This window comes from Anolis sagrei, chromosome 5 (genome assembly GCF_037176765.1).
Source record: "Anolis sagrei isolate rAnoSag1 chromosome 5, rAnoSag1.mat, whole genome shotgun sequence".
Classification (NCBI taxonomy): domain Eukaryota; kingdom Metazoa; phylum Chordata; class Lepidosauria; order Squamata; family Dactyloidae; genus Anolis; species Anolis sagrei.
The window spans coordinates 21,621,727-21,646,022 of NC_090025.1; the positions used below are offsets into that span (position 1 = coordinate 21,621,727).

At 36.8% G+C, this 24,296-nt stretch overlaps 1 protein-coding gene across 6 annotated transcripts in view; it reads left to right on the forward strand.

Annotated features, from left to right (window-relative positions):
• Nucleotides 1-24,296, forward strand: part of CCSER1 (coiled-coil serine rich protein 1) — a 796,797-nt gene that overhangs the window by 480,325 nt on the left and 292,176 nt on the right. For 5 of the 6 annotated variants that reach the window (XM_060779234.2, XM_060779236.2, XM_060779238.2 and 2 more), the window contains exon 9: nucleotides 11,824-11,901. In XM_060779234.2, the coding sequence (XP_060635217.2) occupies nucleotides 11,824-11,901 (78 nt within the window). Of the gene's footprint in view, nucleotides 1-11,823; nucleotides 11,902-20,196; nucleotides 20,541-24,296 lie in introns of those variants that run through there. The other variant, XM_060779237.2, reaches the window with a different exon arrangement.

Here is a 24,296-nt window from a genome sequence, read left to right on the forward strand (position 1 = left end):
TGTAAGTTGGAACAGGTACAGTTTTTCAATGTAACTCCACAGATAGATAGAGGGTTTGGATGGCATAGGGAAAGATAAACACCCCTGTGGTGTTTGTTTTGCTGTCTGTGCCCCTGTTGAGTAATAAATTCTCATCATTGATCTATTATGGTTAATATCAGCATACTCTTCTTATGTCCACTCTCCTTAAAGTTAGGTTTTCTATATCAAGCATTGAGGAGAATAATCTGGCATATGCAGTACAGATAACACCCAAAGAAATATTGATTTAAAGATATAACCTTTCCACACTATTCAACACTTTGTTGTCTGCTGAGTCATCCATCTTATTGTATCTTCAGACATTATACAGACAGGGCTGATTAATGAATAAAGTTCAAGGCTAGGGATACTGGGCACAGGTCTATTATCTCTTCCATAGGTGCAATGTAAACATATTTCTCTCTCTCTTTCCCACCTTTATATTATTATTTCAATCAGAAGGTTTTGCTTCTTACGACTTCATCAAACAGGGCTTACATCTGCAGCATAAGCCTGTTCAGCAATAGTTTACCCACAGAGCCCACCAACTCACATCCCACGATGTAGAGGGGCTTAGTGGGTAAATTATTGTGGAACTGGGATATGCTGTCATAGCAACAACACAAGAGGATTTCTGTATTGCACCACCAACAATATGGGGAAGCCGGGCGGGCGACATTGCCCCTCATGGGATGGGGACTTGGATGAGTCGAGTAATGCAGGGCAGCAGGTGACAGATTCCCCATGCCCACAGATGGGCACTGCTGAATTCACCACAATGCATGGTGATTCTGGCCATCCATCTGATGAGGTTGTTAGGCAAGAGAAAAGAGTGGACAAGCAAGATGTTGAGAATGGACAAAATTGAAAAATCTTGCATTTCGCCTGAAAGAACACAACAGACCGTACTTAATTTACTTTTTAACAGTACACATTTGATGAAAACACACAGAAATGGCTGGAATAAATGTTCAGATTCCATTCAGCTGTGAATCTGTGACATCTACAAATTAACATACTAAAGACTACATGATTTTGGACCACCTCCCCCCACCCCCAAAAAATGGAAATAAAATTAGCAGTCATCAGCACCCTACTAAAACTAAGCAATGGAGACCATATTCTGCATCTTACATCCAAGACAAACCAGGTGAGGTCTACTAACCAAGTAAACATATACCAACTATCTCCAACAGAGCTCTTGCCAATCAATAAAGCTATATAGCCTAACAAGTTACCGCTTGTTACTGTGCAATACACACATAAAGTAAACATGCAATGAATATATTCTTCTCTATCATATCTACACAGTCATTTAGTATTTTGGAACCTATCAAGATCAATCTACTTTGTCATATTTATTTTTGTCCTCTGAATCACCAGCTGCTTTAAAAAATATATCAGCTCTAGCTGCATCAAACTACAATAATACAATGGAAAGCCAGTAAAGGGGGGAATTGTTGCCATGTTTATATTGATTGGAATATTTATTTTCCTAGAGAGAGAAAAATGTTTTTATGGTATAGTAACCATTACATCCATTGATCTGTAGCATTAAAAATGATGTTGATGTTGAAGTTGATGACTGAATAATATACACTAATACACGAATCAGCTTTAGGAAGCACACGTGATTCACAGAGAGAGAGAGAGAGAGAGAGAGAGAGAGAGAAACACAAGTAAATTAATTAGAATTTTGAAAAGAAGGAATGGTTATGTTGTTGTGTGCCTTCAAGTCATTTTCAATATATGATGAGCTTAGGGCAAACCCATCAGGGAGTTTTCTTCACAAGATTTGTTCAGACCTCACAATCTCTGAGGATGCCTGCCATAGATGTGTCCAAAATGTCAGGAGAGAATGCTCGTGGAACATGGCCATACAGCCTGGAAAATTCACAGCAACCCACTGTTAAGAGAGAGCTTGTGTTTGTCTTCCTTGGAGGCTGAGGTCACACAATAGGTTTCCATGGCCAAGCAGAGATTTGACCCATGATCACCTGAGCCATAGTCCAATGCCTAAACCACTAAACCACGCTGACCCTCAGCAAATGACTATGCTCAGACTTTTGTTTCTGATCTTAAAATGTGTATAGATTTTCCATGCATGTGCCTTACATCATTATAATTATTCAGTTTTGGTACTAATTGTACCTGTGGTGTTTCTAGTAGGCTTCTGTAGAGAGCTGTCATCACTTTTCTATAAATGAGACCTCTCTGTACCATTGAGTTAATGATATGCTGGACATTCTTAGGCACAGAACTCAGTGCCAATCTGTTTCACATAATCATGAATTCTACAGCCTTTTTTCAACAGTATTTGCACATATCTCCATAGCTAATTGCTGGATCCTATGGCCTATGATCCATAAATCTAGTTAAATTCCAAGCAGTGTTGTTAGTTTCGACTGAGGCTCTTCCTTGAAAATGGGGTGTGGTTAGCCATCTGGGCTTTTTGTTTTTTTTCCCCTATTTTGCCTAGGGGGACAAATATGCTGGCTTCATAAATGTAGCAATAGTATGCATAAGGATAATGTTTAATGATGAAATCAGGAACACTGGAATACTCATATCTAGGACTGCAGTGAACTAGACCAATAGCAATTATGGACTCTTTCATTAACAATTGCAAAAAAAACAAAGAGAAAATATCCTAACTATAATTAGCTCATGGAGAAAATATAAGTGATAGTGTTATATACTGCAATCTAATGCATCCACAGAGGGAATTATGCTCAGAATGTCTGGATAACTTTAGTGTTCATGATTTTTGGCAGCATTATGTCAAAATAATCTCCTTTGAGGATTGTTTGTCAGTCTTATCCATCAGTTGTATGTGATTTTGAATCTGAACTTTAGAATAGTTATCTAAAATGCCCATTCTAAAATAGATTCAGCATCTTGGATAATTCCTTTAACATTCTGATTAAAATAATAGAATCATAGACTCATAGAATCATAGAATCAAAGAGTTGGAAGAGACCTCATGGGCCATCCAGTCCAACCCCCTGCCAAGAAGCAGGAATGTTGCATTCAAATCACCCCTGACAGATGGCCATCCAGCCTCTGTTTAAAAGCTTCCAAAGAAGGAGCCTCCACCACACAACAGAATCGTCCAGACACACATAGGAATCACCAGCCCCAACTCTTAACCATGTTATTTTGTATTTGTTAAAAGAAAACAGGACTACACAAATATGTGTCTACTAGGCCTGGGTAACAACGGAAAAATTTGTTTCTAAAATCGATTCATTTTTGGGGGGGTTTTGTGTTTCGTTATTTAAAATAATTACAAATTTTTCCTTTTAAAAAGTTCGATATTTACGAAATTTCATAAATGTGAAAAAAATTACAAAACATTAACGAATCGATTTCCGAAACAATAACGAATCGATTCGTTAATGGCGGACGCGACCGCGAAATACGCTAAAAAACCTCCAAAAACTTCTGAAGCTTCCCTCTCCCTCTGTTGTTGACTGTTGGTGTGATATTATAATTTTTTTCACTAATTAAACAAAAAACTTGCCCCAGACATGCGGAAATAATAACGAAACGACCTCAGAACAATAACGAAACGAATACAATAACAAAATACGAAGCATTTACAAAACGTGTTTAAAAATTCGTTTTTTTAAAAAATTGCTCCAGAATGGTTCGTTATTGTTTTGTAATTGAAAAAATTAACGAATTATAAACGAATTACGAATTAACGAAACGAAACCGCCCAGCCCTAGTGTCTACAATATCTGGCATAATCTAAAAAGTATCTCAAGAGCCATGGTTTACATTGAATTTTAGAATGATTATACAGTTTACTATCAGATGCAGGGGATCTTGAAAACCAGCATTCTCTAGTGGTTTCACTGTTGGACTATTGAATCTGCAGGTTTGAATCCCCACTCAACCATGGTAAACACTGAACATATTATTTTTTATAGTTTCAGAGGAAGGCACAATAGGGGGGGAGGTTTTCATAAGTTGGAAATAACATGAAAGCACATAGCAACATCAAACTGCAGGAAATTCTACAAAGCAGTCTAAAATGGTCATTTGCTCATTACAAACACAGTGTTCATCATTTGTTCTAATGAGAAAGAACGAATAATGTGGAACAAGTCTTAATGTAATCTTCAATTTCTCTTTTTTATAATTGTGCGTGCATAGTCTTGATATCTTCCACCCTTGCCTCGATGAGGTAGGCAGAATATTGGAAGCACATAACAGTGAAGTTTAATTAATGTCAAGAGTCATCAATAAACATTAGTTGCAATTGGAATAAGCTTAGTTTAATGATTCCTGCAATCTCATTGACTAATGCACTTGCCACTAAAATCTTTGTGAAAAGTGACTGGCATTGGCCTCAGTAACATCACATTCAGAAATTTATACCAGATGGTCAAAAAACCTTGCAGGACACAATACCCCATTTGGGTTAATGTTATTACTGACATTATCTCTGCCAATAATGCTTTTTTATGTCTTTGGGAATATTTATATCGTGGCTTTCTCTTGAACCTCCCAAACCTTCAAGACTTCTAAAGAGAACATGCTTGTATGAATTGGAATAGTTCCAAACTCCACTCCACTGAGTATAAAAGCATATTTTGCCAACCCATTTACAGCTTGTATATTTGGTGACTCATATAGGGGGATTCCCCTAATGCATGCAGAATACAAATTTTGTTGAACACTTCTGGAGATATCAGTGGAGCGTGTTGTCTCTCCTTTCTTTAATGTGTACTTAATATTATACCAGCTGGAGTAGTGGATCCAACATTTCTTGAAAGGGACAAGACTCTTTCACACACCCACACATATAATATTTCTCAAATAACATGTTTAAATCCTTTGCCACCTTCCTCCCATTTTCATGACCGAGTTTCTCTCTCTCATTATCTCTCTCAGTATTCTATACTACATCACCATATGGTTGAATATATGTTTTTTGAACCATGACTCCTAAGAGAGAGCACCTTTGCCTTCCATGAAGTATAGTAAAAATCTGTCAGTTTAATTTCTTCAGCATGCCTTTGTATAATACCAGCAACATTCTTGTTCTATCCACCTCCTATGTTGGATTTCACCTTTCTTTCATGGAAACTCATGTCTATTTTTGGTATATATTTTACTTAATGAATGGCATTTAGATTTAGATTTTATTTTTCTTTAATACATTTGCTTTAATACAATTCCCAAATTGTTAAAGAGTGTATTGTAATTTTTTTTCAAATGTACACATTTCAAATCTCCTCCTACTGATTGGAGATAAAAAGGTATTTGAGTTCTTTCATTAATGGTATTGTAGGCCACATATAGATAAATGCATGCAAATCCTGGCTGAAGGGTATTTCTTTTACCACCCTTGCCATTGTGAGGCTTATTTCCACCCAGCCCCATGTGAATGTTGACAGGGATAGGGAGATGCTGTGATAGCCCTGTGAATACAGAACTGGATAAAATGTGGCTAGCAACAGGCACCAGAGCACAATACATGCAGGGGTGCAGCTGTGGGCTCTTGAAGGCCATACTGTCTCCTCACAGTTCTCTTTTCAACTTGTCTCCTTCAGATGAAATGCTGAAATTTGTAATTTGGTGAGATAGAATCCCAACTCAACTATGATAAATCACTGGATTAATGACACACTGTCATCCTCTGACACTGGGAGTCCTGGGTTTAAATCCGCACGCAGTAATGTCAAGCCTCCCCTGAAAAATCTTGCCCCCCCCCCAAAAAAAAGGAAAACCTCACAACAGGTTCACTTTAGCATCACTATAAGTTGAAAATAAGTTCAATTTGAATAACTTATTACAGTCAACAGATCAGAGAAAAAATAAGTTGAAGAAACACGAAGTACAACAATAATGGCCCACTAACTTCACTGAGAGGCATAGTCTATGTTGTTGTTCATTCGTTCAGTCGTCTCCGACTCTTTGTGACCTCATGGACCAGCCCACGCCACAGCTCCCTGTCGGCCGTCACCACCCCCTTCAAGGTCAGTCCAGTCACTTCAAGGATGCCATCCATCCATCTTGCCCTTGGTCGGCCCTTCTTCCTTTTGCCTTCCACTTTCCCCAGCATAATTGTCTTGGCATAGTCTATAGAAAGCTGTTTTATACTGTGTCAGCCCATTGATGTCTCTAGTCCAAAGTCTACTCTATGCACACTAACTTGCAGCAACTCTCTAGGGTTTCAAACAGGATTCTTTTCTAGCCCTACCTGGAGGGCATGGTGGCCTCCCATTCATCCATGTGTTAACCAGACCTAAGTGCTAAGCAGCCCTGACCCTTCTTAACTTAATCAGACATGACTGGGTGTGTTCAGGGTGGTAATGTTCTTGCCAATATTTCCATCAAAATGAATAGGCTTTGGACTTTGTTCTAAGGTTCCAGGTCTGTACAGCTGCAACTGGATGGAACTAAGCAACATTGAAGTCAATCTAATGACTGGTTAGATATAACCAAGACTGCGCCTTTACAGGTGGAAAAAAATTAAACTGGTTTTAGACATTGTTAAGATATAGTTGCCATGGAGATTGAGGGAGCAGGAATATTTCTGGACTAATATACCACGACAACTGTAACTATGGGCTGTGTGATATGCTTCAGTAGCTATTTCTGATCCAGCAAGGTAAACTAAGCAGGAAATGTTTTCATTTCTGCAAAATGTGGTTATGGTCATTAGTTCAGATTTTTTTTTTTTTTTTAAAAAAACAAGTTAGTAATGGAGGATAAATCTACCAGTGGCTATGACTCATTGAAAATGTAACTTTAGCATGCCCTTGTTCATTTTGTTTTCCTTACTCCTAAAGAGCTAGTGAATCATGTAATTTGTAAGTTTTGATCAATGAAAGTTTTGACCCCCTTCATGCAAAAAACAAAGCGTTATGAACATAATAGTACATTTGTAATGCATGCATTACACATGAGTATGTGCCTCTTTTTGCCCATCTTTTCAAATCTAACACTTTATTTTCACTATAACTTTTCATATTGCCTTTTTGAGTACAAGTTATCCAATACTATTTTCAGTTATCGTTCCACAAGTACTTGAAAATTGCTTTTGCTTTCCATCTCCTCAGAGCTACATTACAGTAATCACAAAGAACTCTACAAGTAATATGCTAATGTATATATTGGGCTTGAAAAAGTTGCTTTTGTAGACTGCAGCACCCAGAATCTTTCTGTGAACCCATAGTATTATCAAGTATGTTCAATTATTGTAAAAAGTGGGGTGGGGGAACCATATGTGTGCTTCAAAACAGCAAAATAAACCCTGTTTGAATATGTATATATAGAGAGTGGGGGAGGGAGGGAGAGTGAGTGGGGAGAGAGTGTTTCATATCATTGGAGGCTCCTCTTCCAAAATACCTCTTTAAACAGAATGCCCTATTTGATAGTACTCTATATGCATTCTTGAATAGGAGGTTGGGTTGGGTGGCCTTTCTGATCTTCTCCAACTATATGACTCTATGACAAGTAGGTACCTTTAAATATATGTTTTCTCTTTCAAAATTATTGTTTTCACAGTTTTTGATCTTATTTGTTTGTTTGCTTTGTTATTCTCATTTATATCCCAATGGGTGGGTGAGGGTGTCAAATAATCTACAACTGAGCAATGCACCAAAATCCTGGTTTTCTATGGATGAACTCTCTGTTAGCTCATGAAGTCTATTTATTCCTGATTCTCCCATTAGCTAGACTAACCTGAATAGCTAGACTAACCTGAAATCAAAAGCTGGCCATAGTGCATGAACCTCAGAATCCAGTTTGTTTCCACAAAACAAGTCAAGATTCGGAAGAATAGCTTTGTGATCCTTTATGCCTCTTCTGGTTGCAATGTCATGGTGAGCTTTTGATTTCTTATTTGTTTGGCTGCTCGTGCTAATGAAAGCCAAGATAGAATCATCAGACTTCATACACACATATTGTTTACTGTAATCAAGAATCCCAATTTACCATTCTGTCTAAATAGTTCTCCTTACGGAAATGGGGAATGGAACATGAAATGGAAACTACTAGTCTCCTTGTATGGCAGAATGAAGGTGGTTCTGCAGAGACGCTACCCCTATTCTAAAGGTTATACTCCAATTGTATAGGGCTGTCGCCAATTGTACAACTGCACGCACCAGTTGTACAATTGTGCTAATTGCGAAGGTGCTGCAATTACAACAACAGACAGGGTATAGGGCTTTTAACTTTAAAGAACCCACCCACTGTCACTAATTGTATAGACTGTTCTTAAGTTCTGCCACCGAGTATACAGGTGTGGATAATTATAGATGTAATTCAGGTAACTGCCACCAACGTGAAGTATTGCCGATGAGAACTGGCTCCCCAGATACAGATAAATGGAGATGACATAGTCTTCAAACAAAAGTTAATAAGTTTATTTTGTACAAAGCGTATGGTTGCAGGCTGTTGGTTAACGTGGAATAACTTAGAGAACTTTGAATGTAACTTGGTTTGCAATACAGTTCACACCTCTGGATGATACAATTTGTAACTGACTTTTACTGTGGTGAAGCACTTTCTTTAACAATGTTTCCTGAGGTGAATAGCCTTCTGATTTGATCCTTTCTTGAATCAAACCCCAGATCCCTAGTTCTTTCCTAACTAGTGATCTAAACAAGCTTCCCTTAGCCCTCTCTGACTAATGAAACTAATTAGGTTTCCCCCTTCAGCCTTCCTAGACTGAAGAAACCACTGGCTGTTCACACCCACTGCTTCTCCTCTCTTCACTCTCAACTGCTCACTCCCTCTCCAAACCCCCAACTGAACTGCTTCATTTCAAAATGCAGCTAACATTCTCTTGCTAGCCTCTGCCCACTTCTCCTCTCTGAGCTAGCCTGCCTGGTTTCCTTGGCAACGCCTGGTGGATACAACTAGTTGGCTCTAGCTTCAGCTACTGTTACCAAAACAAATATATTCTAACTGTTAAACATTTATACAGTAACAATAACTTCTGTACAGTTCCCAGTAGGATATGAAGTATTGTCATCCTATAGTATGTCAGGGAAACAGCATTGAACAGTGGTTCTCAAGCAGTGGTCCCTAGGTGTTTTGGCCTACAACTGCCAGAAATTCCAGCCGGTTTTGCAGCTGTTAGGATTTATGGGAGTTGAAGACCAAAACATCTGGGGACCCACAGGTTGAGAACTACTGGCATAGAAGAAAGTTCCTAGCATAAGATTCCTTTCTTCATAACATACAAGGGAGCAGGTTTAATTATCCCTTCCAGACAATGATTTTTTTAAAAAAATCATTCTAGATTTTTAAATAATTATTTTTATATAAATCATTATTCATTGTTATGTTTATCCCTAAATATGTTTGGAGTGTTGTTTCAGTTACTGTTTTCTGTCTTAGTTCATCTTTTTCTTTGTTATTGGATGTAGCGTACCTGGATTTCAGTAAGGCCTTCGACAAGGTCCCCCATGACCTTCTGGCAAGGAAACTAGTCCAATGTGGGCTAGGCAAAACTACGGTGAGGTGGATCTGTAATTGGTTAAGTGGACAAACACAGAGAGTGCTCACTAATGCTTCCTCTTCATCTTGGAAGGAAGTGACAAGTGGAGTGCCGCAGGGTTCCGTCCTGGGCCCGGTCCTGTTCAACATCTTTATTAATGACTTAGATGAAGGGCTAGAAGGCATGTTCATCAAGTTTGCAGACGACACCAAATTGGGAGGGATAGCCAATAGTCCAGAGGACAGGAACAGAATTCAAAACGATCTTGACAGATTAGAGAGATGGGCCAAAACTAACAAAATGAAGTTCAGCAGTGACAAATGCAAGATACTCCACTTTGGCAGAAAAAATGAAATGCAAAGATACAGAATGGGTGATGCCTGGCTCGAGAGCAGTACGTGTGAAAAAGATCTTGGAGTCTTCGTGGACAACAAGTTAAACATGAGCCAACAATGTGATATGGCGGCAAAAAAAGCCAATGGGATTTTGGCCTGCATCAATAGGAGCATAGTGTCTAGATCTAGGGAAGTAATGCTACCCCTCTATTCTGCTTTGGTTAGACCACATCTGGAATATTGTGTCCAATTCTGGGCACCACAATTCAAGAGAGATATTGACAAGCTGGAATGTGTCCAGAGGAGGGTGACTAAAATGATCAAGGCTCTGGAGAACAAGCCCTATGAGGAGCGGCTTAGGGAACTGGGCATGTTTAGCCTGAAGAAGAGAAGGCTGAGAGGAGATATGATAGCCATGTATAAATATGTGAGAGGAAGCCACAGGGAGGAGGGAGCAAGCTTGTTTTCTGCTTCCTTGGAGACTAGGACGCAGAGCAATGGCTTCAAACTGCAAGAGATGAGATTCCATCTGAACATTAGGAAGAACTTCCTGACTGTGAGAGCCGTTCAGCAGTGGAACTCTCTGCCCCGGAGTGTGGTGGAGGCTCCTTCTTTGGAAGCTTTTAAGCAGAGGCTGGATGACCATTTGTCAGGGGTGATTTGAATGCAATATTCCTGCTTCTTGGCAGGGGGTTGGACTGGATGGCCCATGAGGTCTCTTCCAACTCTTTGATTCTATGATTCTATGATTTAACTTTGCAACTAATACATTGATTAAGAGTCCAGCAACTAATTTAACTTGGTGCATCCTTTTAGGAAATTCCTTCAGTGGGTCTTCCTATATATTGTTCTTATGTGTAATGTAAACCTGTGATAACTGTAAAATACTACTAAGTACTTAACCAGTGATAAAGAATACTAATCTCATTGTATTTGTCATTAGGAGTTGTAAACAACTTTGCGAGAAAACACATGAGGAATTCAATCTTAATGTATTCTGATGCAAACTGAGCTTACACTCACATCCTGAACTATTCACCAGCTTGCATAAATATCTTGAAGTCCAGGGAGAAAATAGAAACAAAATCAGAAAGCATTTTGAAATATACATTTGGGATGAAATACCTGTTCACTTTTAAATGATGTACTATAAGTTGTCTAGCCCTTTGAGCTTTCTCCCTGGCAAAAAGATAGCAATACAGATTTTAGGAAAAACTTTTTTGGTAAATACATAATTAAAATTGTATTAACATGATAATGTTTGTATGAATTTGAAAATAGCAATTTAACATGATTTATTAACAAAGCACATGCAAAAATGGAAACAGATTAGAATTAGGCAGATTTGTCTATCTCTAGGTATGATGCTAATGCAGTTGAGGGTACAATCTATCAGGGATGATGACATACAGCAGAAAAAAAATGTCCAAGGTCAAACAGGGAATAGTCAAGAAGAGAAGAAACCCAAGAGTAGTTCAATGAAATTGTTTTCTCCCTTACCCACCATACATTTAAGACACAGTTGTCATCCTTCACAGTCTTAGTTTTGTTGCATGTGTGTGGCTTTCCCCCCCTATTCCCTTGGCTAAAGAAATGAAAATGAAAGATCCATGCAGCATCACAATTGTATAATGGAAGGTTTGTATAAAACAGTAGTAAAACTTCCCAAAAATAATATTATGGGTACTTTTTTTTCATTTTTTTAAAATTCTTATACTCATAAGAAAACAGTACCTGGAGATATCCTAGTTTGCTGGTCTTTAATGTTGTTGAAGTATATCCATATCCAAGCTATGATGCTAACAGTAGCCTAGTGAATGGATTTGTACAATAATATCAGAAATTGTGCCTTGATCCTATTTCTGTAATAATTCATGTTTTCTAGTGCCTGTTGTTACCGTATGTGGACTGATTTTTGAATGTTAGTAGCCAAAGAACTGGTGAGATGAATCATGACTGACCTGGAGTTTGTTGTCTTGTTTTTCCACCCTAACCCCATCACAGGAAAGAGCTCAACATTTACAGAATGCTCTTGTCTCTCAAGTAGATAAATCCACACAGACTGAACTTGTAGGCCATGATGTAAGTAGCTGTATTAAACAGTTTTTCTTTTATCTTATGTATTGATATTTAAATTTCTGCTTCCTGTGTTCTTTTGCTGCTGTCTGTGTATTGATGTAAAAATGTGCAATCTCATTCATCTTTCACTTTTAAATGATTCTCAAATGTGTTCTGCAACAGAAAAAGATAATTACATCTACCTGGCGGCATACCAATGTCCTATTAATTGCATGTTTTTCCAATACTTGCCTTGTATTCTCTAAAATTTGTGGCGGAAGGAACATGGAGGATGTGTATTAGTAGAATTAGAAATCTTTTTGTATTTGCAAATATGAAGAAGCATTTACATACTTATTACAACTCAATGAACTTATTATGCTTGTAATCACTAAGCCAGACATTTTTTTTTACATTGTGTTCCAAATGAAAGCTGAGGAACTTTGGAAAGAAATGTGTATTACTATTTAAATCACTGGGTCTCAGCAGGGGATGGTGCCAACAATTTAATTGAAAATTAGAATTTTTATCCTGGTGTAATTATGTGAGTATTACGAAAGTACTCATGTCTATGGGATAACTCAATGATTTGGTTTATGAGCATTTCCTTGTCTCTCTCAACTGGCCTTCCAAGTATATTGGTAAATCAGTGGTTGGAGAGAAAATCTCAAGCAAAAGTTCTGTCAACCGAAAATAAAATTGTACTAGTATTCTCTAAAGTGGTATTCTCTATAGGTGAGGAATGGTATGCTAACTGTTATGTTCTAAACTAGGTACTTTCTAATGGTATTCTTTAAAGCAGATCTGATTTTTATTGTAAGATCAGATGTACTTTCAACTTCTTTCACAGGTATGACATTTGTTTGTTGGTTATTTACATGGAACTTTGATTTCTCAGTTCGAATTGGCGGATAAGATTCATTCTTTGGTGTTCTGAGCTCCAACTTTCAATTAATATTTTGTTTTGTTGTCTTTATACAAGTATATATCCATATGTGAATGGGTTATTTTTGTGCTAGATTCCTCTTGGGAGTTTCCAAAGAAACAAAGTGGAATGAATTCTATGAAGCAGCCTTTCATTTTTATATTAGCAAAAAAATGTGGCAAGTTTCTTAGAAAGATATCTTCTCAGAAATTTTGTCTCAGTACTAGTTGCCATGTTTTAAGGATCCAGGGTCTCCCAAGTATAGAGCTTTCATGTATTTTTTTTAAAAAAGCTCTCCTTCAGTTGTAAACCCTGTAGCACGAATGAAGGAGAGCAGAATTGTAGCCATCTCAAAGAGAGAAACTGAGTTATTGATGCATCAAAATATGGTCTCCAATTTCCCCAAAATATTATTTTTCCACAGAAAAGATTTGATTATCTGTCTTATTCCAAGGTCCTGAAGATGTTGTGTGTGTGTGTGTGTGTGTGTGTGTGTGTGTGTGTGTTATCTTTTAACTTATTTAACACTGCAAGATGACAGAGGGTGAGTGTTCGTTTTGTTTTTTCTTCATTCCTTTGAAGTTTCCTGTTTTGAAAAAAAAAACAGGCAACTGCAAAGTGGTACCTATGGCAACCTCATAAATAAGGTGAGCACAACCATTCTGAACTTAATTCATGGGTCCATCTGTACCAGCTATATGAGTCAGCTCAGGGGATTATTATTATTGTATTTATTATTAGTAGTAGTATTAGTATTATTAGCCGCTCTCTCTCCCTGAAGGGACTCAGGCCAGTTTCCAAACATGTCATAAAACTGGCAAACATTCAACATGGGGTCCAGTTACTCTAATGTAAGAGAAGGTCAGTTAACACTGCCTTCTCTTATGTTAAAAAAATTGTGGGATACTCATAGCATTTAGGGCCAGTGCAACCAGTTGTGCTGCTTTCTAGTTGGAAGGCTAGGGCAACCTGGGGAAATGGGATGGCACTTACCTTATCCTCATCATTCTGGGCTTTGTGGCACACACCAGGCATGAAAATGGCACTGATTATTGCTCATCACCTGTAATGATAACTGAAGATATATGACTGGTTCGGGGAGAGGGGGGAGAAATTCCTCAATTTCTGCCACCCCTCTCTTAGTTACTTCATTGCTCTGGCTATTATCATTATAAGCACTGAGTAGTGACCAGCACTATTCTCATGCCCAGTGATCAAGCAGTACTAATCAATGCTGGGATCACTGGGCCGCACACATGCCATCCAGTCATGGGCCATCTTAGGGACATGCAGTGTGGACACCTACAAGTTCCTGAGCCAGTTCAGTGGCTGCAATGTGGACCATGGCAATGCTGACCCAAAGTATCCTACTCTATTTGTGGCGCATGTAATTGGCCCCCATGCATTTTTTTCCCTAAATTGTATTTACTTTTTTAACATAATGTTTTTCCCCTATAAAATGGAATGAAAATAGTTAAAAATATAGGAGGGGTATTCATGCAGTTCAGTTTAAAATTTCCACTTTCTTTCTCCTGGATGAAAAGTTTAAATAAAATATCCTCATTCATGGTGATTTTCCATCTGCATGAGCAACTTCTCAAGTTAAGCAAGTCAACAGAACCATTTCACAAATGAATATTAGTGTGATTTGTTTTGTTTCATATATGTGGAAGTTTTTTTAAAACAATATGTTGTTCCAGTCAAGTTTTAGGATGTTCCAGGAGACATATCCCCAGTGTTTCAGAACCAAAATCTGCAATTGTAACACCATATGTTTTCCTCACACACATTAACAAATGCCAAAATATGCATATGCCTTGATGACTGAAAGATTTAGTCAGTTGATTTAATTAAGGGGCCTAGGGAGTGAGAAATAGGAAGAAATCAGAAGAAAACAAAGCTCTTTCTGATAGCAAATGATAAAACTAGCATTATGCTTTCAGCCATATAGCTCTCAAATGCCCTATATGGTCAGGTATTTAGTTTTAGGAAGAAAACTTTAAGTAGAAAATTCTAATTAAAAGATTTTGTACCTCAGTTGAAAATGGTAGATTTTTTTTTTTTTGTGATACCATCATTATCCTTGACCCACGTTTCACATTTAATTCCTTCTTCCACTGTGGAATGCATTGCACTTCTGGTGGCATTTGAAGCAATACAAATAAATATTTCTTTAATAACAATGGGTTGATGCCACTGTCTTTGCCCTCCATTTTTTTTCAGGTCTTGCTATGAAGAACTATGATCTCTACTTCTCAATAGACTTCCTCCAGCTATAGTCAGTATTTACATTTTAGCATGCCCCCTCCAAAAGTGGTATTGAAGAAACATACAGGGTCACCCCAAAATATCAAATATGGTTATTTCTTTGTGATTCACTAGTAAAAACTGAAAAGTCCAGCTCACTTTGGCCATATTCAGATTTCTAGACTTGAAATGTGTTTACATTCACTTTCCAGAATTGTAGGAGCAAACAGTTGAGCTCAGCTAGGCAGTTTTTCAAAACATTAACATTTGTTCCATCTAGACATTTATTACTGCATTTGCCTTCTTTTTTCCTACAAAGTCATGTGTCACACATCCAAGAATTTACTGTTTTGTAACATACAGATAAATAGAGGTGGCAATTAAAATAAGAGGGGCAGGCCAATCAGTTAATGGTAGTGTTTTTCCACAGGTAGTCAAGATATCTCAGGCAAAAAGTGCTATCAAAAGTTATAACAGTAAAAAGAATCATTTCTAGTGTATATGGTGAATAGGATTGAAAGACAAATCCAACAACCTATCAAAATCCCTTATGTGTAACAAATGTGGTGTGTATGAGAAAAAAGAGAGCTTGCATCTAAGTGCTGAATTTATTTTATGTGATCAATGCCAATTTAACCATCTTAACCCTCCTAAGTTCTTCAAAGACTTCTTTGATTTAGAGATCAAGGAACAATGTCTTATGTGTCAATTGGGTTATTAAAAAAAGGATGAAAGATGAATAGATCTAGTTGCAATGTAGTTGGTGATAAAATTATTTGACCTCCTGGGGTTACTACTCTGATTAGTGGAGAAACAGGTGTCTCAAGTCCAAAGACATAGGCTTTAGACAGATTCTGATGTTTTCCCCAAGTATGTTGGACGAATCACTCTGCAGAATTATAGCAGTTTGACACCAGTTTAATTGCCATGAGTCCACCCTATGAAATTCTGTGAATTATAATTTGTTGTGGCACTAGAGTTCTTTGACAGAGAAGGGTAAATATCTCACACAGCTACAAATCCAATTTTTCCATTGCATCGAGAGATAACAATGTGGTGTCAAACTGCTATAATTCTGCCTTTGTGTTCTCTAGATTAGAGTTGTGATATATTTGGCCCAAAGTCCTAATCCAGCATACAGGGCTTCCAGTATGGTCTAAAAAGTGTTCTGAGAGAGAATGTCCATTCCATAACTCACACCTCCATAGTTTCGATAATTTCCTTTTCAAGGGGGGGGGGGAGGGGAAGTGAACATCAGGAGCACTGTGAATTTCAAACAATAAATAAATAAATAAATAATCTTTATTTATACCCTGCCACCATCTCCCCAATGGGGACTCGGAGCGGCTTGCATGAGGCCAAGCCCGAACAACAAATTACAACAGAGTAAAACCGAAAACGTGAACCGAAAATGCGAACAATAAACAACAACATCATAAATACATAAAACATGTGAATACATAGTAATATAAAATTACAATAAGCACAAACACAATGACAATGGGTGGGCTACATGTAATGATTATTTATTTATTTATTTATTTATTAGAAACTCGGGCGAGATAAAAGAGAATCAGGTTATTTGTGTTGGGTTCATCCTCTCGTCAGTTATATTATATTTTAACAATGGCTTTGTTACTGTGTAAGACCACAATCCAAGACATTGATTCCTAAGGATCCTGGCATTTGTTGTCTTGTGAAGTCTTTCGAGCTACAAATCACAGGATTCCATAGCATTGAGCCATGGCAGTTGAAGTGGTGCCAAGGTGCATTAATTTTTAATATCAATAACAGTAATTAAAACAGTAACAAGTTCATTCCCACATAACTGTTTCATATTTCTGTACCCAGTTTATATGAAATTCAAGCCAATAAAATGCTAGATAGCATATCCAAATGTTAATTGGAAGGCAAAAAATCCATATCAATAATATCCAAACCCAACCTGAGGTTGCTATTTGCTTTTCTAGTTATTTATATTTCTATTTAAGATCTTAGTAAGCAAGTTGTCATGTACAAAGTTTTTTTTAAAAAAATAGTTACATTTCTGTTTTTTAATGAGTGTCATGAAGGTTGAGATGTAGATGTCTTGCAAGTTATAGCTACACTTTCAGCTAGGAACATTAAAGATAGCTGTACTGGGAACCAAATAACAAAATCATACATTCACTCAACTTTAGTATGACTTTTGTGACTTTTGTACACAAGAGTTTTACACAATAGTTGCTATCATTAATTTGTATCATTGTTGGCAGCTATTCTACTGAAATCTATATAAGAATTTAAAGCTTTTTCTGCCTTCGATGCCCACTTAGTTATATTGCAGGGGGGCCCAATTGCAGGACTGGAAGGCACCTCAGCCAAAGAAGTTCTACTGATGCAACACTCATTCATTGTTAGTGATTGAGTAGGGATTTACTCCTAGATGTCTGGTTCAGAGACATGCCACTAAAGAATGAGTGGTGGAACCAAATATGCAAATATGTCTTTAATTATTTTGGTTTACAATAATGTGTCTTAGTGTTCATCCTTAAAGGAGAATGATTATTGGTTCTGACTGTAGTTTCATTCCAGAATGTTCACCTTAAGTCTTACCAGGAATGCCCCAGTAAATTAAGTAATATTTACCAATTTTTATTTCTTTTATTATTTCTTTATGTCTCATGATGTTATTTTGTCACTTTCTTGTCTTCTTTAGAGATCTGGGGTATTTTCTCTGGGTCATTCTTTCCTTTTCTTTCTAAGCCCTATATATTTTATGCTATTTCCTTTTCTTACTAAATAGACACATACTTCTAAAAGTTTAAATGACCTTTTATGCCTGGATGGGTCAGCAGGCAGAATATTTTAACTGATTTAATGCAATAGCCATCTCTATCTGAATGGGGCAACATTAATCATGCCATCTCAATGAGTTGGATCCAAAGATTTATGAACAGAAGAACATCCCTCTACTAATATTCCACAAGAGCCTGCATACGTGCTAACAAAGTGCTTTATTAGCCTGGTTCTTATTATTATTATCTTGCAAAAGGAAATGCATTGGTGAATCGAGTTTGACTTTTCTCTTACAACATCCCAATATGTGGTAAAAATCAGTAATCATACCACCATAAGAAACGATCTCCATGTTTAAGGCCTCCTTGAATGTCGTCTAGTATCTGAAACAAGCTGCTTATGAAGCATCATGCTGAATCATACTAATATTGTTCTTGCATGGTAATAGGAATCACATAGAGGAGCAGAAAAGGGTCATAAAGTGGACATTATAATATCAAGGACATTCTTTAGACATTTCAAGGATTTACTGGCTAGTCCCTCAATTCTTTAAATCAACATTTCATATTTTATCCAGTATATTTCAGCATTTCTATGCATCATTTGTCCTACCCCTGATTTCTTTCATTTTCCATCTGTTCCGCTAAGAGACACTGTGGGAAAAGAGCTATATGTTTCTTTGGACACTGGGATATAAATCTCTTTAAGCTAGTGTGTGGGTTTAACATAAGATACTGGACAGTTCTGTATTTAACAGATGAATGTTGCTAGAGCACATTTGTGATAAACTGTTTGTTGACACCATTTAAATGCATTGATGCACAGCACTCCCTTGAGCTTTCCTGTCTTGTCCTTGCCACCTGACAGAAATTCTGGTTCTGTTGTCTGTTGCCAAAAATATCATTATGCACAGATATAACATCTGTTCCTGCCATTGTTCATCTCTACTGATGTAGTTGGTAGATTTCCCCCCTCACTTAGCTATCTTTTATATTGTGTTTTCGGAATCTAAAATAGGCCCTATCTTTTTTTAAAAAAAATAGTAATGTACATGTAATTTACACCTACTTATTGGATTCATATTTGCTTGTGAATGTATTTTAATTTCTATTTATTTTGGGTCTCATATATAATATATGTTCTTGAAAGTGAGGTTGACAGTATGCATATGTTTTTTTTATTTCTTGCTACCTTTTCCTGCTTTGACCTTATTATACTCCTGTTGTGTTTTGCAAAATACTTTAAGAACCTGATAACTTTCCATTTGATTTAAGTCTTTCCTTAAATATGTTTTTCTTATGTGTTGATATTAACCGCACGCGCACGCGTGTGTGTATAGAGAGAGAGAGAGAGAGAAAGGGGGGGGGGTAAGATTAATAATATTCTAATAAGCATGTGATACAACCTTCCACAACATCACACTAAGACTATTTTCACTAGCATGCTCATCATTCCCATTTCTTTTGGTTATGTACACCAAGGATAATTGGAGCTGTAGATGAAGTGATGAATACTAGCTACGTGCTTCTCCATTTCTCAGCAGACATACTTGTCGTATCATAGGTGTAAAGGAAATCACCTTGTTGTTATTCTCTCCATAACAATCAAGCTATTAACATGTTGAGGACCAGTGTGGTATGGTGTTTGAGTATTGAACTGAGACTTCGGAGACCAGGGTTTGAATACCCAGTGGAAACCCAGCTGAGTGACCTTGGGCAAATCATTCTGTTTCAGCCTCAGAAGAAGGCAATGGAAAGCCCCCTGAGGAAATCTTTCCAAGCTGGGAATTCAAAAGAGAGACAGAAATAAGGTTCCTATATCACTAGTAGCTGAGATTATAGCAAGAACAATTATTAAAATGAGAAAAATTGATCTATAGCTCAGTTTCTTAGTGACATCACGGGCTTCTACTAGTTCACCTTTCATGTCAAAAACATGAAAAATGTTTCTGAATTATTACTACGTTCTCTTTTATATTAGTCAAGTAATTGGATTCAGAGCAACAGGAAACTAATAAATTTCATTAATTTTCTTCAGCCTGTCTTGTTTGTCTTTGGTACTTGATTATCTCCTAATTGTATTCTTCCAACAGACATAGGATGCTCCTTTGTCCAAATTCTTTCTTTAAACGTGCAGTGTTTTCAGAGAGAAATTCATTTTGGAGTATTTCCTTGATTGTAATTATAGTGTAATCATACTTTCTTAAATCATTTATTATTATGTGTTCAGCTTAAATATGTTAATTCAACCTCCTTAGAGCACAAATCATCTGTAATGAATATATTGTTTTATGTCTCTGTGCCCAGTGATACATGCAAACCTAATCCTTGAGACTTCATTTATCATTTTTCTTCTTCTTCTTTTTAAAGGCCCTGTGGAATTCCTCATGTACTGAAGGTTCAGTTTACAAACCAATCAGCATCTCATTGGTACCAACTTTATTTAACTAAATAAATTATATATGGAAACACACTACATAGACAATTAGTTTAACTTTTTCTTGTCTACAAAACATGGACTCTGCATTCCACCTGAGTGTTTGACTTATTTAACATTTCTAATGATACAGAAGACATGCCTTACATGTTATAAAAGCAAAAAAACAGTGTTCTCTAGTATTTCCAGCTGCATTAGCGAACTGTTGATTAAGTTATTATAATTAAATTATTCTAGGATTCTGAAAATAAAATAAAATATTCATACTCTTCCGTAACTTGTGCAGAGTTCTGTCATCCTTTGGGGCCGTAGTTGTATTGGGTATAAATGACTTAAATCAGAACCAGACCAGCTTCAGGCAGCACTGTGGTGGATGGAATAGATTAATGCAATTATTGGTATCTGAATGCTAAAGCATGACTTTTTCTAATGTTGCCTCCACCAAGGGGGTAATTCCCCTTCAGGCAGCAAAATATCTCTTAGCATGACACTGACGCCATTCTCAGTTTTGCACTGTGTGATGGGTCTCCCACTTTCTTTACCTCAAACAGTTTGCTAATTACCTTGACTTGTGAACAAATGTTCAACTACAAGGAAAAATAATGAGAAGGCAGAAGTTGGGATTAAAACGAAGAAATTTCCAGACATACTGGAAAAAATGTGATATAGTCCCAACTGCAAATCTTTTTTAGAGGACATTCTTGAATATATTTTTTTTCAAGCTGGCATAAAAAAACTACTGTTACAGATTGTCTTTCAAGATGTGTAAGTATAACAGAATGACAACCTACATGGATGCCAATAAATGCTTGCAGTATATAAAAGAATACCATATTAGATTACACTGAGGGCATAACAAGTTAAAGTAACAAATAAACTTTCAATTAATTCTAAGCATTCTCCATTTTTGGACATAATGTTGATTTACTGGCCATTTTGGACATAAGCATGTCTTAGCATTATCTGGAGAACTGTAGTCTCCTCTTAATCTTACTTATTGCCTTCTAGAAGATCTGCTTTTGAGCAATCATAATTATTGTGTTGCTTAACATTTTGTGGACTTCATTGAGGTTCAAGTGAGGGATATTTTACCCTGAAATGGGAGAGTAAGGTATCCCTAGTCATTGAATAACAATATATTTTGCTCAAAATAAATGTGGTTTCTGCATCTGGTTGATTTGACCATAGTTAAACACAGCTAATTGTTTGGATGTGGTTACTTAAAACTAGAAAGTTTTCAGATCCTCCCCACTTGGGCATTTTTGGCAAAAAAATGGAAGGGGGCATGGTTTATTTTTATGTTGTGCTACTAAGCACCTTGAAAATAATAGTCAGTGTATTTGTTCTGTCACTTTTTAGAATCACACATAGCTCAGACCTTTGCATTTGCCAATCCCCTTCAATATATTCTCTGCACAACAAAGAATGGTGTATTGGTCAGATAACAGTTTTGCTAGAGAAATACTCCTCTGAAGGTATGAAGGGGAGTTGCCGATGAGCTGAGGCCTGCGGACACAGAAGCATTTTTACTGCATTTATGTTTGTATTCAGGACAAAGCAGCTGACTCCATTCATGGACACCTCTCCTATGCAAAAACATATCATTGTGCTAAACACGTAAAACCACATCTGCATCTTCTTAATGTGTGAATAAAAAATGTGAAAGGGGCAGAATTGTTGTCCCACAAAACATTTCTATTTACCCCTTCCAGGAGGGAGAGTTCACTTCCTGACATTATCACCTAAATCTTGTGAAATTTGAGATGTTTCACAATGAGGGATCTATCTCATATGTTTACATATGAGATGTGAGTAGCACCCTTCTCAAAATGTATTAAAATTGAGTTGTGCTTTATTAGCAGTACTCAGTCCATCACATCGTCTAGCTTTCTATTCACGGTATTCAGTATATTCCCATCTATAGTCGCTATGATATATCACCAGGTCTTTTCTTCTGTCTCCTTAATTTCTTTCTCAAGATCATTGTCTGTTTTGCTAACTAACTACTTCATACCTTAATTCCAAAATATAACATGTGGTAAAAGGGTTGTTTTCATGCTTACAGAAGTTCTAACTCCTCCCATTTTCAACTTCTTTCTCTTTGCATAGATAGACATAAAATTCATCTAACCTCTTTCTTCTATACTATACTATTAAATAAGCAATATAATTTTTTAAAGTAAAACTTGAACGCTAATCATTCTTATTATTAAATTAGTGCCAGATAGCATGGTTGTGGAATATTGGGGAAAGAGTATCTCTTGATTGCATTTTTGTGACGTCATATCTTCTCTTTCTCTTCTCTTCTTTTTCTTAACTTCTGTACTGGAATTTGGTTCAGATTTCAGATGGAACAAACCCACAGAACTGAAGCAGGCTTTAGTGTATATAAGGCATTTTCTAATAGCTCTCTGACCACTTCATTAGTTTACACATTTCCATGGATATCTAAACATTCACTAACGGAAAATCCCTGTGGATGCTTACTTGGACGTACATTCTTCTTTGTTGATTTTACAGTTAAAAGTGTATAGAATTTCATCCAGTCTGGGTGAGTAGCTATTCGTATGATAAATATTGCCCATACTGCACCACTTCTTACTGCAGGAAAGAAGAACTCAGCTGGATCACACTCAAAATCAATCTGTTCTACCATCTTGTTTCCTTCATCAACTGGAAAGATGTGTGTTGAAATCTTACTACTAATTTATGAGAGAAAATAGCTCTCCTATTTTCCTTTACTAGCAAAATTGCCAATATGAATAGTGATAAAAATTATTTTACAGCTGGACAAAACACACCTTGCCTTGGAAATTCATATATAATCAGTGTTTCAAAAAAGAAAAATAGGCACATGAAACTATTCATACATTTGAAAAATGTGTCAAACCAAAAGTTGATATCTGAAAAATTCAAACTCTAATGAAAATGGTGACAGTTTATTTGTTTGTTATCCTATCATTTCCCCAAGGTGGCTCACCATGAATTAAAACAAAATATTATTAAGGCAGCAGATAGTGAAAAACCTAAATTTATATATGCATAAACTTTCTTACACCAGGGAAAATGTCTGCCAAGGGATGCACAAATTTCTATATGGAAAGAAATAAAAATAATGTACAATGTTGTACAGAAGTGGATCCTAGTGAACATCTGAGAAATAAAAGGAAAATGAATTATATTTTAAGTACCTTGACTGTTGGTAATGATACTCCAGCTCCATTGGTGGTCTCATAAATGTTTGCTTGGAAAAGACTGATTCCTTTTTTTTAAAGACTCCTTAATACATTTATATTTTTTAGATATAAGGTGTTGCTTGTTTTGGTTTTTGTTTGTTTGAAACATTAAGAGAACAAAAGAAACCAGAGAGAAAGGGATACAGACTCCATGGGGTTTTTTGGCCATGTACAAAGATGGGTCTCACTTTATAACAGAAAACAAAGGCAAACAGTTATCACCAAAAACACAATAGATCACACACGATCACACACACACACATATACATACACACTGACTTGAAGAATGATAAAATCCAAATCTTACAGTTAGAATTGCAACCAGGACCAAGTATTCTCTTAGAAAAATTACTGTTAGGGATCTAAATCCCCCAAGGGAGCAGACATTTATGTTTTGTTAGTGCACTATATTTTTTTTCTGGGGCAGGGCAAGGTAGAATATCCTGAAAAAAGAAAAAAAAAGTGAGGAGAAATAGTCATAGTCTTCCTTTTTATACATGAGAAGGAAATAAGTGACAATTTATATCTGTACTCTGATTAGTAGAGAATATGTGGCCCATGCATCTCAAGTGACAAGGGAGATACTACTTTGCTGAATGGGGAACGACAAGGTGCCAGTGAGAGAAACTGTCTGCCCTCCCCCTCTCTTTAATGTGTGTGTGTCTAAAACTCCTGTTGGCATTGCTAGAGTGTTTTCCATGGCTTCAAGATTCCACATTGTTATAGTTTCGCTGGCAAGAAAGAAGTGGACTCTTACGATCCTATTATTTTGCTTTATTGCATGACATTGTTTGTAA